General features: G+C 41.2%; 1 protein-coding gene across 1 annotated transcript in view; it reads left to right on the top strand.

Annotated features, from left to right (window-relative positions):
* The window catches only part of LOC104140575 (succinyl-CoA:3-ketoacid coenzyme A transferase 1, mitochondrial), an 80,340-nt gene that overhangs the window by 6,930 nt on the left and 58,900 nt on the right, over positions 1-14,510 (top strand). The window contains exons 4-6 of the mRNA XM_068924740.1: positions 9,029-9,164; positions 10,814-10,963; positions 13,740-13,846. Coding sequence (XP_068780841.1) covers positions 9,029-9,164; positions 10,814-10,963; positions 13,740-13,846 — 393 coding nt within the window. The remainder of the gene's footprint in view (positions 1-9,028; positions 9,165-10,813; positions 10,964-13,739; positions 13,847-14,510) is intronic.

Consider the following 14,510-nt stretch of genomic DNA (forward strand, 5'->3'; position numbering starts at 1 on the left):
TTCTAAGGATGAAGTTCAGCATGTCTTATACTTCATTTTTATTAGAAGTGCATGATGCTTGCAGTTGCACAGTCACAGAAGATGCGAATTTGTATTGATATTTGGCCCATAGAAAGTCAAATTCAAGCCCCTCAGAGCCTTTTTTTTTTTAAATAATTTCTGTTGGAAGGAAGGGGAATCTCATGGGGCAGGGCCCTAGAAGGAAGAGGGGTCCAAGAAAGCTGGTTAATATTCAAGCATCACTTCCTCCAGGCTCAAGATCAGTGCATCCCTCTGAGTAAGAAGTCGAGCAAAGCGGGCAGGAGACCTGCCTGGATGAGCAAGGAACTGCTGGCAAAACTCCAACAGAAGAAGGAAGTCTACAGAATGTGGAAAAGGGGACAGGCCACTTGGGAGGAACACAGGGACGTTGTCAGAGCGTGCAGGGATGCGACGAGGAAGGCTAAGGCCCATTTGGAATTAAATCTGGCAAGGGATGTCAAGGACAACAAGAAGGGCTTCTTCAAATACATCAAGAGCAAAAGGAAGACTAGGGAAAACGTGGGCCCGCTGCTGAATGGGGCGGGTGCCCTGGTGACGAAGGATACAGAGAAGGCAGAGTTATTGAATGCTGCCTTTGCTTCAGTCTTCACTGCTAAGGCCAGTCCTGAGGAATTCCAGACCTTGGAGACAAGAGAGGAAGTCTGGAGAAAGGAAGATTCTCCCTTGGTTGAGGAGGATCAGGTTAGAGGTCTTTTGTCCAAACTTGACATCCATAAATCCATGGGCCCTGATGGGATGCACCCACGAGTGCTGAGGGAGCTGGCGGATGTTATCGCTAGGCCACTCTCCATCATCTTGGAAAGGTCCTGGAGATCAGGAGAGGTGCCCGAGGACTGGAAGAAAGCCAGTGTCACCCCAGTCTTCCAAAAGGGCAAGGAGGAGGAGCCAGGAAACTCCAGGCCTGTCAGCCTCACCTCCATCCCGGGAAAGGTGATGGAACAGCTCCTCCTGGAGGTCATCACTAAGCATGTGGAGGACAAGAAGGTGATCAGGAGTAGTCAGCATGGATTCACCAAAGGGAAATCATGCTTGACCAATCTGATAGCCTTCTCTGATGGAATGACTGGCTGGGTAGATGAGGGGAGAGCGGTGGATGTTGTCTCCCTGGCCTGCAGCAAGGCTTTTGACACTGTCTCCCATCACATCCTCCTAGGTAAGCTCAGGAAGTGTGGGCTAGACGAGTGGACAGTGAGGTGGATTGAGAACTGGCTGGATGGCTGAGCTCGGAGGGTTGTGGTGAATGGCGCAGAGTCAAGTTGGAGGCCTGTGGCTAGTGGTGTCCCCCAGGGGTCGGTCCTGGGTCCAGTCTTGTTCAATGTATTCATCAGTGACCTGGAGGAAGGGACAGAGTGCACCCTCAGCAAGTTTGTTGATGATACTAAACTGGGGGGAGTGGCTGACACACCAGAAGACTGTGCTGCCATTCAGAGGGACCTGGACAGGCTGGAGAGCTGGGTGGAGAGGAACCTCCTGAAGTTCAACAAAGGCAAGTGCAAGGTCCTGCACCTAGGGAGGAATAATCCCATGCAGCAGTACAGGCTGGGGGTTGACCTGCTGGAAAGCAGCTCCACAGAGAAGGACCTGGGAGTGCTGGTGGACAACAAGTTAAACATGAGCCAGCAGTGTGCCCTTGTGGCCAAGAAGGCCAATGGTCTCCTGGGGTGCATTAGGCAGAGTGTTGCCAGCAGGTCGAGGGAGGTGATCCTGCCCCTCTCCTCAGCCCTGGGGAGGCCTCACCTGGAGTGCTGTGTCCAGTTCTGGGCTCCCCAGTCCAAGAGAGACATGGCACTGCTGGAGAGAGTCCAGCAGAGGGCTACCAAGATGATTAGAGGGCTGGAGCACCTCTCCTATGAAGAAAGGCTGAGGGAGCTGGGCCTGTTGAGCCTGGAGAAGAGAAGATTGAGATGCAATCTCATCAACGTGTACAAGTATCTGAAGGGGGAGTGTCAAGAGGATGAGACCAGCCTCTTCTCAGTGGTGCCCAGCGACAGGACAAGAGGCAACAGGCAGAAACTGAACCACAGGAAGTTCCACCTGAACCTGAGAAAAAAATTCTTGACTGTGAGGGTGACTGAGCATTGGAGCAGGTTGCCCAGAGAGGTAGTGGAGTCTCCTTCGCTGGAGATACTTAAAACCCGTCTGGATGTGATCCTGGGCAATATGCTCTAGAGGTCCCTGCTTGAGCAGGGAGGTTGGACTAGATGATCTCCAGAGGTCCCTTCCAACCTAAACGATTCTGTGATTCTGTGAAGAAGGAGAGAGAGAGCCCAGAGTACTCTCTATTTTCTGTTGAGAATAGAGATCAATCACTTTCTGAAGTTTCTGAACGACAAACATATATATAGATAGAGAGATTGCACAGATGTTTTTGGGAAGGAGGTGGGGGTTTGAGTGTTGTGGAAGAAGTAGAAGGAGAAGCATTGTGTAATAGAACTGAGAAGCAGCTATTTTGTGTTGTATTCTATATGTTGATGGTGGTATTGTAGGTTGGAATTAAGTCAGTTCAAAAGAATGCTAACTTTCCTGATAATTCTGCAGTCTTTGAGGCTGGAGAGAGATATTGTAAAGGTTTGGTTGGTGGGAAAGCGCAGCTTAATTCAGTTCTCCTTGAAACTAGTTTTCCATGAACACTCATGAAAGTTGGATAAGCCCATCAAAGACAGTATGATGGTCCAGGCCTCTTTCTGACACACTCAGAAGCTGCTGGTATTTGGATTGTCTCCAGGGCAGACTGCTGGAAGCTCTGCAGATTTTCAAGGTGCTTGACATTTTCATCGTCCTTTTCCTTTTGTATATCTGCTAATGACTGTTACCTTTGAGGAGCAGTTGGAGCAGCAATTCTGCTAGGTTTTCCTTGTAGAAGTTATAGGATATGGTGATTTGAAAATGTATAGGGACATTCATAAAGTCCAGTTTATAAAAAGGCCTGGTTTTGATCTCATCTCATGTTGACCTGTTCCATCTATTTTGAAATTCACTCCAGAAGAAAGTATAGTCTAATCTGTTACTTCTGTTTATTGTATTACTACTATATGGAACTGAGCCTACTGTAATTCTGTAGGGTTTGGGAACCATATTAAATCACAGATGTTATCATTAGTAAAGACAGGTTACTATGTTGACAGTGAACGACAGCATTTAAGTATATTATAATACAAAAAAGTACAGTGGTATTACCAAATATTATGATACCAATAAATAGATTTGAAAACTGAAGTAACCAGAACAGCCTGGATATACTCTGCAGCAACAGTTTTGAAAGGATGAATTGGTCCTCTAATCTTGGGTTATCATATACTTCGTGGGATGAGTAATTTGCTGTTTTCCAAGAGGCCTCTGGATTCAGTGTTTTGCTTTGGTGCTGTTATGCTGCAGCTGATGCCCGGCTGTGTTTCATCCTCCTGACTGCAGCTGCTTTCTGTTCTCCAGCTCTCGCAGCAAAGAGGTGGTAATTGGCTGTGGTCAGGTTTATTTAGCCTGCAGTGGGATTAGTAGGCAGCTTGCAACTGGAGAAGGAAAAGAGCCAAGTACTTAGACAGACAACTTATTATGGAGAACAGTGCAGCCACATGGTCTATATCAGATGGCTTTCAATATGTGAGAACTGCAAATGTGTTGCAGAGCTATCTGTTTATAACTAAAATAGCAGCAATGGAGACAGCATTTCACTTGCATCAGGGGAAAAATATTAGCAGTACCTGTGCTTAATTAAGCTGGCATTTCTGAGAGTAGGAAGTCTGGAGCACTCTTACCAGCTCCCTCTCTCCTTTAGCTGGAAAGAAGGTTCAGCAGAGCTTAGAAACACCTAGCAGGGTCTGGAAACAGCTTCAGAGGAGTAGGATGGCCATCAGTTCACACACTATACGCAGCGGTTCAGAGTAAGGGGGAGGGGGTTCCTCATGCAAGTCGTTGCTCCATTCATGTAGTTACTGTCAGGGAAAGTCCTTATTTTCATCTATTACAAGCTGCCAGGGACAGAACGTACACTGGTGTTGGGGTGCTCTAGTCTACCTCCTTCATTTAGAAACGTGTTACTGCTACAATGCGTTGTCTGTTGCTGTGTTGTGCTAGTGCGTGCACGCACTGTGTGCTGGGTAGTGAAATATAGTTACTCTTTTGCCAAGCCAAACAAAGCAAAGTGTTGGAAAGAGAAGCAGTACAAATATCCAGTATCTCTGATGTTTACACAACTCACTGCAAGGAAACTGGAGTGAAAGAGTGAAATCTACCATGGTGGGTGGGTGTGCTTCTAAAGTACCACTTCTCACACCTTCCCTTACAATTTGTTTTGTCTACATTATTCCTATTTTAAGTATTTCATTTACAATATTTTATTATAAGCCCTTTTACAGTTAGAAGGTTCTATCTCAATAGGCTACTTAAAATCAATTTTACTGAATCTTTGTGGCACGTTGCTAAGATTTGTTTAGCTCCGTGTCCATCGGTAGTTTTACGACATCCTTGTTTTAAATCTCGACTGAGTAAATCCCCTACATAGTTGTGGTTACTATATAATACCTTCTAGCACGTGGCTGTTTTGTCATTTGCCTTTGACTTCATGGTAACCTTGACTTCATGGTTACAGTAGACTTGGACACTTCAGGTCAACTTAGCTTGCATTAGAGAAGTCTTAGTACGTCAGGCCTATTGTTCCAGGATCTATGTTGCAACAAAACTATCTTCTTGTGGCTAACAGTCAACAAAATGAAATATTAAAAAAAAAAAGGTTTAAGATGTTGGCTCCAAATGACTCATTTTATGTGCTTTATGAAATGGATAACTAATTTTGCATATAAACTCATTCTAAGGTTAACCATCTTTTGTCTCTACCATCTCAATAGACTGAATTTGTGCTAGGTGAAAATGAAGTCTGTTACTTATACTGGCTGCGCATGTGGTCTAAGAGTTATATCAAATGAGCTTTTTTTCTTTAATTGGTCTGCTTTTGATGCTTAAACTTAGTAACCTGACTTTATTAATGACAACATCTGTGATTTAATGTGTTTCCCAAACCCTACAGAATTACAGTAGGCTCATTTCCATATAGTAGTAATACAATAAATAAAAGCAACAGATTAGACTATACTTTCTTCTGGAGTGAATTTCAGAATAGATGGAACAGGTCAACATGTCATTTCATAGTGGAAAGGAACATCGGAAAGATGAGAATTCGCTGCTGACGTAACTATGCAATATTTTCACAAATCTGCCCTTGCGACTTTCTGACGGATTTGCCAAATATGCCTGCGTCAGTCATCCCTAAAGCGGTGGTACATCTTTGGGGGAGAAGGATGGCAGAGGAAAAGTACTGCCATTTAGCTGTGAGGCTGGAACAGAGTTGAAGTTAGTGGAGTAGAGAGGACAGAGTTATTCTAAAAAAGGCTTTAGTAGCGGAGGGAGAAGGATACTGTGCAGATGCTGCAGAGAAAGCAGAGGGAGTTTAAGGCTCAGCTGAATCGTGCTGGTAACTTGCAGCTTCATGGCTCCCAACAACGGTGCGCTCCCTTTTTTCGTCCCTCTTTCTCCCCTGAAAATAAAAGAAGTCCCAGGCTGCTGAGCTGAGAGCTCTTCAGTGCATTGGTTCCTTTGTCCTTTGCCATGGGCTGAAAAGGTGGCAAGATAGGTTCTGTGTTTCTTGGAGCTATGAACTCTTGCCCTCCTTTCCGTCTTACCTGTTCCTTCTCCTGACCTGGGCCCTCTTAGCTCTTGAGAGCTTCAATACTTATCTTTTTCTCCACTCTGTCAGTCACCTTCCCTCTGACACCTTCTGCCTCTCTTTTCTGCCTCCCGTTAAGCAGCTCTCATTGGGAGAGATAGGAAGATATCTTAGGAAAATGGAAGGAAAAAGGATGGCTGAAGACAGCGTCTCAAGGATCAATGGGGCGAATAAACATTATGTCTATCTAACTAACTCTCCATGAGCTTAAGCCACTTTTTCCCCCATTGGTCAACTCCCATTCCTCATCATCCCCTCATTCCATGTACTGTGCTGAGAGAGGGGGGAAAGAAAAGAAGTAGAAGCAGAATATTAGCTGGCTCCTTGGTAATCTTTCAACCTAATTCATGAGGGAATATTGTGGGACATGGTCTCACTGTTAAGCAATGGCTAAACGGCTGGGGAAGACAAGTCATTAAGAGTTGTTATGTGAGTGATTGTCCGTGTTTATTTTATCCTTGGTGTGACTGCACTTGTGTTTGGTGTCTTCTGACAAAGGGCATCTAGTGGAGCTGGACACTGCTACTTGTTTTCTGCACAACGGGTATAAAGGGTCACTGTCTGGTGCTGCCAGGATTACATTTTATAAGTCGTCTTGTGGAGCTGCAGATGTGCATCACTAAGAACTTGGATGATATCTTCAGCCACATACTTTCTTTCATGTTGGTCAAGTTTCATGCCATAATTCAGGCTGTCTTGTGAGCCTGAAAGCTGAAGTCTGTGTATTTAAGACAAGTGAAAGAGCCAATGATTGATGCATCTGACTTAGCTGGGGAGCATATCTGGACTTCTCAAGAAAGTGTGGATCTGTTAGGGGATGTAATTGCACGTAACTTGGAGAAAAGTGTTTGAAATGAAGCTCAAAACTGATGCTACAAAGTAAAACAGATAAGATGAAGCATCTTTGAAGGGAAGAGAGATGGAGGAGATTTTTTCTTTCGCAATCCTAACCTCTTGCCTTTCTGGTAAGGAAAAAGAGTAACTTAAGAAGTGATGAACTTGTTTGATGAGCCTGACAGAGAATAACTTTTGTGTAGCTTGTTGTCTAATTTCTATAGTGATCTTTGTAACTAAAGGCTTTTGTTTGAAAGAAGATATCTTCCTATAGTAGGTAAGAGACTCAGACATATCCATATGGGATCCTGCAGGAAGATGTACAAAGTCCTGTTAATAACATATGCCAATTGCCGCTTCTAAGACTGTTGGAGCAGGGACTATATCTTTAACCATTACAAATCTGCTATTTACTCTCACTTGTCTTCCCTTTCTTGTGTGCATATGCACTCAGAATTTTGGGTCTATATGTGGAAACCTCATGTCTGCCTGTTCCTATTTCACAGCTTGCAAGTGTTGGAATGCAAGAGCATTATTAACCTGAGTGAATGATATGTAAAAGCAGCAAATCGCATTCCCTAGACAGTTCAAAATACTGCTCTGGTTGTTCTCGTGCTATTGGCACTGGACACTATTACATCTATTTTTTGCTAGCTGGCTATCAAACCCTGTTAAACTGCTAATAAATACTGGATGCTCTGTTATATTTTCTTGTTATCTTTTGTAATGAGAAGTCAGAGTTTGGCTTTCTTGTGAAAGGGATTCTCCTGCTATTATTATTAGTGACCTGATGCAGTAAATCCTGGCACTTAGAGGTTTTTATCCCTTTCTTTGGCCTCAGTACTTCTGTTTCTGTTCTGTTCTCAGTTCTCTTAATTCCAGATGGGTGGAAGTCCTTGTATGGGGAATTAAAAATATAGGTTGTTCCAGTCAGCGCACATTTTGCTCTCAAGGCTGCTTTGACACTAGAACATTTTTGACACAGTGAAATATTGCATTAGGGTTAGATTTCTATAGGCCAGAGTTGGGGAGCGGAAAAAGCTTTTAAAATAAGACAAGCTCTTTACACTTAGAGAACACAAATCCGATCAGAGAACTAAATCAGAGAAGTTTGTTTTGCTTCCTCTCATGCAGAGTTTCCAAGATGCTTGCGTATGCATAGAACTGGGCTGCCAAATCTTAAAATAGTCCTCGTTATACATGCAGTTGAGAAGTCTTTCTGACTGCATGTTGTACTCTGTATCTGTGCAACTACTCTGAATGTCATGATAGGAGAAGAAGAGCTGTTGCTGGTACTGCTCAGCCCCTGTTCCTTCCACTCTGTCAATACATGTAACACATACTATGGAAAGTCAGTGCCATCAAGCAAGAAAGTATTTGTCCTGTTGTAATAGCAGGTGAGCCAGGCCTGATTTGGCTTGAAGAAGAGAAACTTGGTCTCTTTTGTGACCTTTGATTAATTTTAGGAGCAGATTTTCAAAGGTAAAGGTTGGCATCCCCCTAGTCACCTCGTTCTGTTTGAAATTTTTAGACTTTCAACATCTCTGTGTTTGGAAAACAGTGAGAGGTAAATGTGAACTCTGTGCTGATCACTTGGTGTCTGTTGAGCTTTCTGGACTAGGAAATACCGTATATGATGCTACACTTGTCAAAGTTAATTAATCAGTATTAAACTTCAGAATAAAAATGGATGAGCATGTGGATAAGGTTCATCATTACCTCTTTTAAATTAAAAAACGAGAACTCTATGTTTGTTAACTTTCTGAATTTCATCTGTTGAAAGGATGCCAGGAAGTAGCAGCTGAGATAGATATCTAAAATAGAAGTCTGGTGCAGTAGAGTATTAAAGTACATTAAATGAGATTTGGTTGTTGCCCAAGGGGTTCTTTCCTTTGACCTGTGCTGATTTATTGTGCAAAATATTTCTCTGCTCACTCAGCATCATAAATTGATTTTTGAAGAATTTTTTTATTTTTTGAGTTAGGAAGCTGTACTATTTTTTTGCAAGCAAGATTTTAAACAAAAATTAAGTCTCTGTTCACTAAAAAACAGATTATGCCTTGTTGTGACTTTCTTATTAAGTAATAAGACTTTTTGAAGAAGCACATATGTAACATAACACCACTTGTTAAATTGCTATTTGTAGCTGGTATATGTGAAATGTCTTTAAAATGAAAGTTTTGGCTGTAGCTGGTGTATTCTTCCCTTGGAAGAGATGAGGTCTGTGAACACTGGACTCCTAAATTTTAATTGTAACTTTGTTGCTTTCCCCTCGGGAGCTGGAATTTGATTTCATCTCTAATTCCTTAAGCCTAAAATGGGGGGAGGGGAGGGTAACTTCATTTTATCATGTTAACTCATTAAACGTTATCCAGTGTTTGAATGCAACAAGGAACTGTTATAAATGCTGAGTATTGTCTATCTTTTTCTACATAGTGTTGACAATTTTGGACTCGGTCTTCTGCTTAAGACTAAGCAGATAAAACGCATGGTATCATCATATGTTGGAGAGAATGCCGAATTTGAACGCCAGTATTTATCTGGTGAGCTTGAGGTTGAGCTTACACCTCAGGTAAGAGTGGGTCTTCAGGAGAGTGGTGATTTCTTTTTGTCTAAAATAGTGATTATGATAAGTTTTTCTTAAAGTGTTTTTTTAAATTATTTTGCAGTCCAGATGTTTTCTCTGGTGCATGTATGTACAGTAAGACAGATGGTAGTTGCCATCTTCAGATCACGGGCTGCGGACTTCTGCTGGTCTGTTAAGAACTGACCAAATTTTTTGTGTAAATTCCTTTTACTGTTTGTTGCCTTACACTCATTTCAACTAAATATATATAAATATAAATGTTTTATTGTACAGTGTTTGGTTTTGCTAGATCTCCTGCGTGGTAGAAAAACACATGAAGTAGGTCTGGCCCGCTGCTGTGGTCCATATAAGGGGAAAACGAGTCCGAGAATTCCTGGAATGCCATCTTGGTCGCATCTGTGCGTGCCCGTAGGGGTATCGTGCGTGCAGTGCCTGCCATCTAGTGGTTAGGAGTCAAAAGAGGAGCTTTCAGTTTGCTGTGAGACTTAAAAAGTTAAGGATACCTTACTCCTATTGTGCTTGCGGATTAAATCTCAACCGAATTAATCTCTGTATAGTATTACGATTTTACTATTTACAGCTTTACTTTTTAGCACCACAATTATAACTATTTTAGCGCTGCCAGGCTACATGCGTAGCCTGAATACAATGAGATCTTAAGTCAGAGTAGCAGTCATATGCCACTGAGATCTGGTTTTGCAAAATTAGTAATATAACTTTAAAGTTTGCAGCATGTCACTGTGTGATATTTCCAAATTTCCATCTCCTCAAACACATAACTGGCTGTGTGCACTGCCCAGACAAATTATGTAGATCCAGCGGGACAGTACCAGGGAAAATGCGGCCTGTGTTTTGGAGACGGGTAAGCTAGATAACAATGATGATCTTTTCTTGCTTTAAATTCAGAAAAATATTAATAAAATGTGTGGTAGGGCACTAAGGAAAGGCAGACTGCCTTTCATGAGTGTCCCCCCCTACCCCCCCCGACTCCATAGTTGGAGCTAATAAGGAATTTGGGATGTTAGTGTCTGTGGTCTGACTGGACATAGGGCAGAACATAACCAGGGTGGTCAAACTGAATGGAAATGCTGTTCCATCAACTTCTTGACATTTTTAACAAAGAGAGGCTAGATTACTTGACTCCTTCTTCTTTCTTAATTTGCTAGGCATGGTTGTCTCAACTTGGAAGGAGGTATTTATTAAGTTTCTCCTGAGATGTTGGAGAATGAAACTTAAACAAATATACAGAGTTCATATAAAAGAAAAACCTCCTGTGGCCAAGTGGGAAAGAGAAAAAAACTCTGCACTCTTCTCAGAGGAACAGTTTGGGAAACAAAATAAAGGAAAGGTGTTACAAAAGGGACAACAAAATGCTGGGGCCTGGGAGACAATGATGAGTTCTGTGACTGTGCGCTGTTGAGCAACTCATGGCCAAGTGTGAAGTTTTTCTTGCCAAATCCTGTCCCAGTCCTGCAAAGGAGAACTAATGGGAAGAAGAAATAGATGACAGTGTACTGAGTTCAGAAGGAAAAGCCCCAAATGATAGGATATAAAAATAAGTTCACGCAAGTGAAACATTAGAGTTTGATTTGATTTTTCCAAGTGGCTAAACTCTTGAACGTGTTCTCCCATAGGGTACGCTTGCTGAACGCATTCGAGCAGGAGGAGCAGGAATCCCAGCGTTTTACACCAGCACCGGCTATGGGACGCTGGTGCAGGAAGGGGGGGCACCTATCAAATACAATACAGATGGCACTGTTGCCATTGCCAGCCAGCCAAGAGAGGTAAGATGTCATTTGTTATAAGGAAGCTTTGAAAACTGCATTTCTTATGGATTTCCAGGATAAATAGTAACTTAAGCTTCTCCATGCCAAGTTTAATCCTGACATGTTGGATTAATAGCAGGGCTGTGGTACTGTATGCATTAATTTCCCTCGCCGGTCATTCCTGTCATTTCTGTCCCCTGTGAAGTGCTAATGAAGTTCTCCTCGCACCTTTAAGGTGACTTAGCATCAAGAAACTGATACAGGGGAAAACCTTCCCTGCTGAGTTATTCTTCACTGGACTCAGTTCTCTGACCTGATTCTCTGTATATTTAAACAAATCTTGTACCAGGCCAGTGCACTGCCCAATATGAATTAAGAAGAAGCTGCTATAAGGGAGGCAGGTGCTCCTTAAGTAGTGTCATATGGATTAAGCAGCCCTGCCACTGAACAGGAAGCTTTAGCATTGGAAGAGACAGGACGTCTTCCTGGTAAACAGGAAAAAGCTCAACCGACACAAACATATTCAGCAAACAGATATACCAACAATTGAAATGCAGTTTAGTATGAGCCTTTGAAATTGCAAAGAAATAAAAAACAGTGCGGCTTCCAAGTGAGAAGCAAGGACTTCACATTGAAATTTCAACATGAGGACTTCCTATTGAAACTGAATGGAGAATTTGGAGAAGGGAAGACATTTCTCAGTACTATGACTGTACTTGAAGAAATGGAAGTAGGCTAATGTTGTATGTTCCAGTTAGGCTGCAACAGGCATTACCATTCTTCTACCTGAAGAATCTCAGTAAGATAAAGGTAACTTTTTTCATCCCAAGGATTTCCTATATTTTATACATGATATTCCCATTATCTGATCAATAAATTAGTCTTTTCTTTTCTTAATTTTCTTACTGAACATGTCATTATGATATTTTACCATTTCAAGGACTGTTTCCTTTATTAAATAGCTTATAATTTTGATAGTGATTTTCTTCTCCCTTTAACATTTCTCAAAAAGCATATCTTACTCTCCTCAGTCTTCTTGGGGACTAATAACATCAACAGCATCATTTGGTCAAATTCATTCTCCGAATCCATTTCACATCTAAGTGTCATTTGTTAAAAGGAGATCTGAGCTTTTATAAGAACCCAAAACTGTACTCTCTTCCTGTCTCAGAAATTTTAGGTTATGCTCCAGTAGTACTTGTGGATACTCTAACCACCTTCGACACTGTTAGGAGAAATGCTATTTCATGTTTCTATATAGGATTTGTGTCCTACGTGTTTGGTGGTAATTGGCAATTATAAATATAGACACCATCTTTTCTGAGGCAGTAGTACTTTTTACCTTGATTTTTTTTAAATATTCTTTTGCTTTTTTTTCTGCGATGGTTTCTAGTGATATGCAATATTCAGTAATGAAAATGCTTGATGAAGAGGTTTAGTTTTGGTTATTGTGTAATCCAGATTTTAAGGAATATTAGTTTTACTTCTGGCTCTGTGTTTCATGGGAATGTCCATATTCTTAGGAACTGAGGCCTTAGATACAGCTCTACATAGACTTGGGGAACTGTCATATAAAGCAAGATGGGTAAGAACAATGTTCTCGAAGAAGCCACGGTCTGCAGTGTGGCTGGGAGGGTATTTCATAATTTCAGGCAGCTTGACAGAGAACTTGGAGAGAGTAGAGACATAGTCCAGCTAACTTCCCGTGGGAGGACTGAGCTGGCTTCAGAGAGTGTGAAAATGGCCTTATTTCCTAAAATTCATCTAATAATATAGGAGGAATTCCTTTTATCTTCTTCATTTTTGACCGTTTTTTATCTTTGAGTTTTATTTCAGTATGTGTTGTAACACAGTTCTTCATGAATAATTTTAAAAATAATCTGAATCCCTGTTTTAAGGATTTAACAAGGTCTAGTACCTTTTTGAGGGCATCAGTGATCAGATGGATTAACTATGTATACGCTGAGCTTACCCATGTTGAAACCAAACTGATTTCCAGTGACATTCAGTTCTGCCTTTATCCTATGAAGTGGTTCAGTGATGAGCTTCACTTGTGATTGTGAAGAGAACTTAATTATGTTTTAGAGACTCTAGGAATAAATTTGGCAGAATACTTCATTAACTTCATTCCGTTTCTACATTAAATATAATTCTATAATTTTAGATTGCTTCCCTCACACAGTTGTTACGAATGAGCTTGACAATGAATTGGAAAAACTCTTACCTTGATGATAAGAGATTCTTCCTATATTTATTTTTACAAAATGAATTTAGTTTGGTAGTTTGTCAGTTTTATATTCTGACTTCTTGCACAATATCATTAAAAATACTGCTCATAAATGCAGAGAAGACCTAATGAAATTCAGCCTGTCAGATGAAATGAACAAATGATCTGAATTGAGTACTCAAGTCTTAAATCCTCTTCATTTAGATTTCGGGTCTCTGCTGGTGGGCATACTTTTCCCACAGTGAATATGAACTTTTTCAACAGTTCTGCTTTAGCACTTTGGTTTTTAGTTAGCTGGTAGATGTGCACCAAAATGCATGTTAAATTCCAGTAGATGGAGCAGCAGGAACAGGCATCTGATTCTCACTGTGTTTCAGTAAACGAGGACACTAAAGATTATGATAAATCTGTGTTTTACAGCTTTTCCATGCTTCTCTCTGATTACATACTTGGGCTACAGTTTTTCAGATAAAACTGTCCATGGATGACTTAATCCCATAATATAAGTATTATATGAGAGGTCTATTTGAAGAAACCTACATCTCACTCGTGTACTTTTCTGTATAGGTGCGAGAGTTTGATGGTCGTCACTTTATTATGGAGAAGTCAATTACAGGGGATTTTGCTCTTGTGAAGGCATGGAAGGCTGATCGTGCAGGAAACATCATTTTCAGGTGCGGCTTGTTTACCAATGGGAAAAGATACTTTAATGGTTTAGATAATGAAAGAGAAAGAGAATCCTCTCTCCTGTGTGGAGGCAAAAAAGTGTTTTACTGACTTCATTTTCATTCATATTGCCTTTCCCTACTCTCAGATAATACTGCTATAAAAAACAGAATATAATTGCTTTTTCTAATGGCGTCTGAGAATTCAAATACAGCTGATATTAACTACGAATACATTGGTAGTTAAAAATGAGGCATAGGAGATAAAAGCCATTATGTTGACTGTTGAGAAACATAATGACCTTCTGTTCACATTGCAATTTTCATGTGAAAGTTTGGGTCCTGTTTCTTGTACATCTGAAGGCTGACCCAAGAAAAGTGTAGGTTCATACACATCAGAACAGAGAGGAGCTGAGTTTTTGTCCTGGCCAGTAAGTAATGAGAAAGCTTAATCCTGTCCCCAGAAAAGAGTGTGTTTAACCTCAGTGGTGTAAGGAGAGGCGTTATGTGAATTTAAACATGTTTTGTAGGGAAAAGCTTACACTTGACTTTAAAAGCTTGCAAAGCTTATATCTTGTAGTGAAAAGATTGTGCTAGTGATAACATTTATTTAGGTTGTTATAGTGGTGCTCTGGTTTGTCCTGAGTTGAAGGAGAGGTTTGCTTATGTTTAA

The sequence above is a fragment of the Struthio camelus genome, chromosome W (genome assembly GCF_040807025.1).
Source record: "Struthio camelus isolate bStrCam1 chromosome W, bStrCam1.hap1, whole genome shotgun sequence".
In the NCBI taxonomy this organism is placed as follows: Eukaryota; Metazoa; Chordata; class Aves; order Struthioniformes; family Struthionidae; genus Struthio; species Struthio camelus.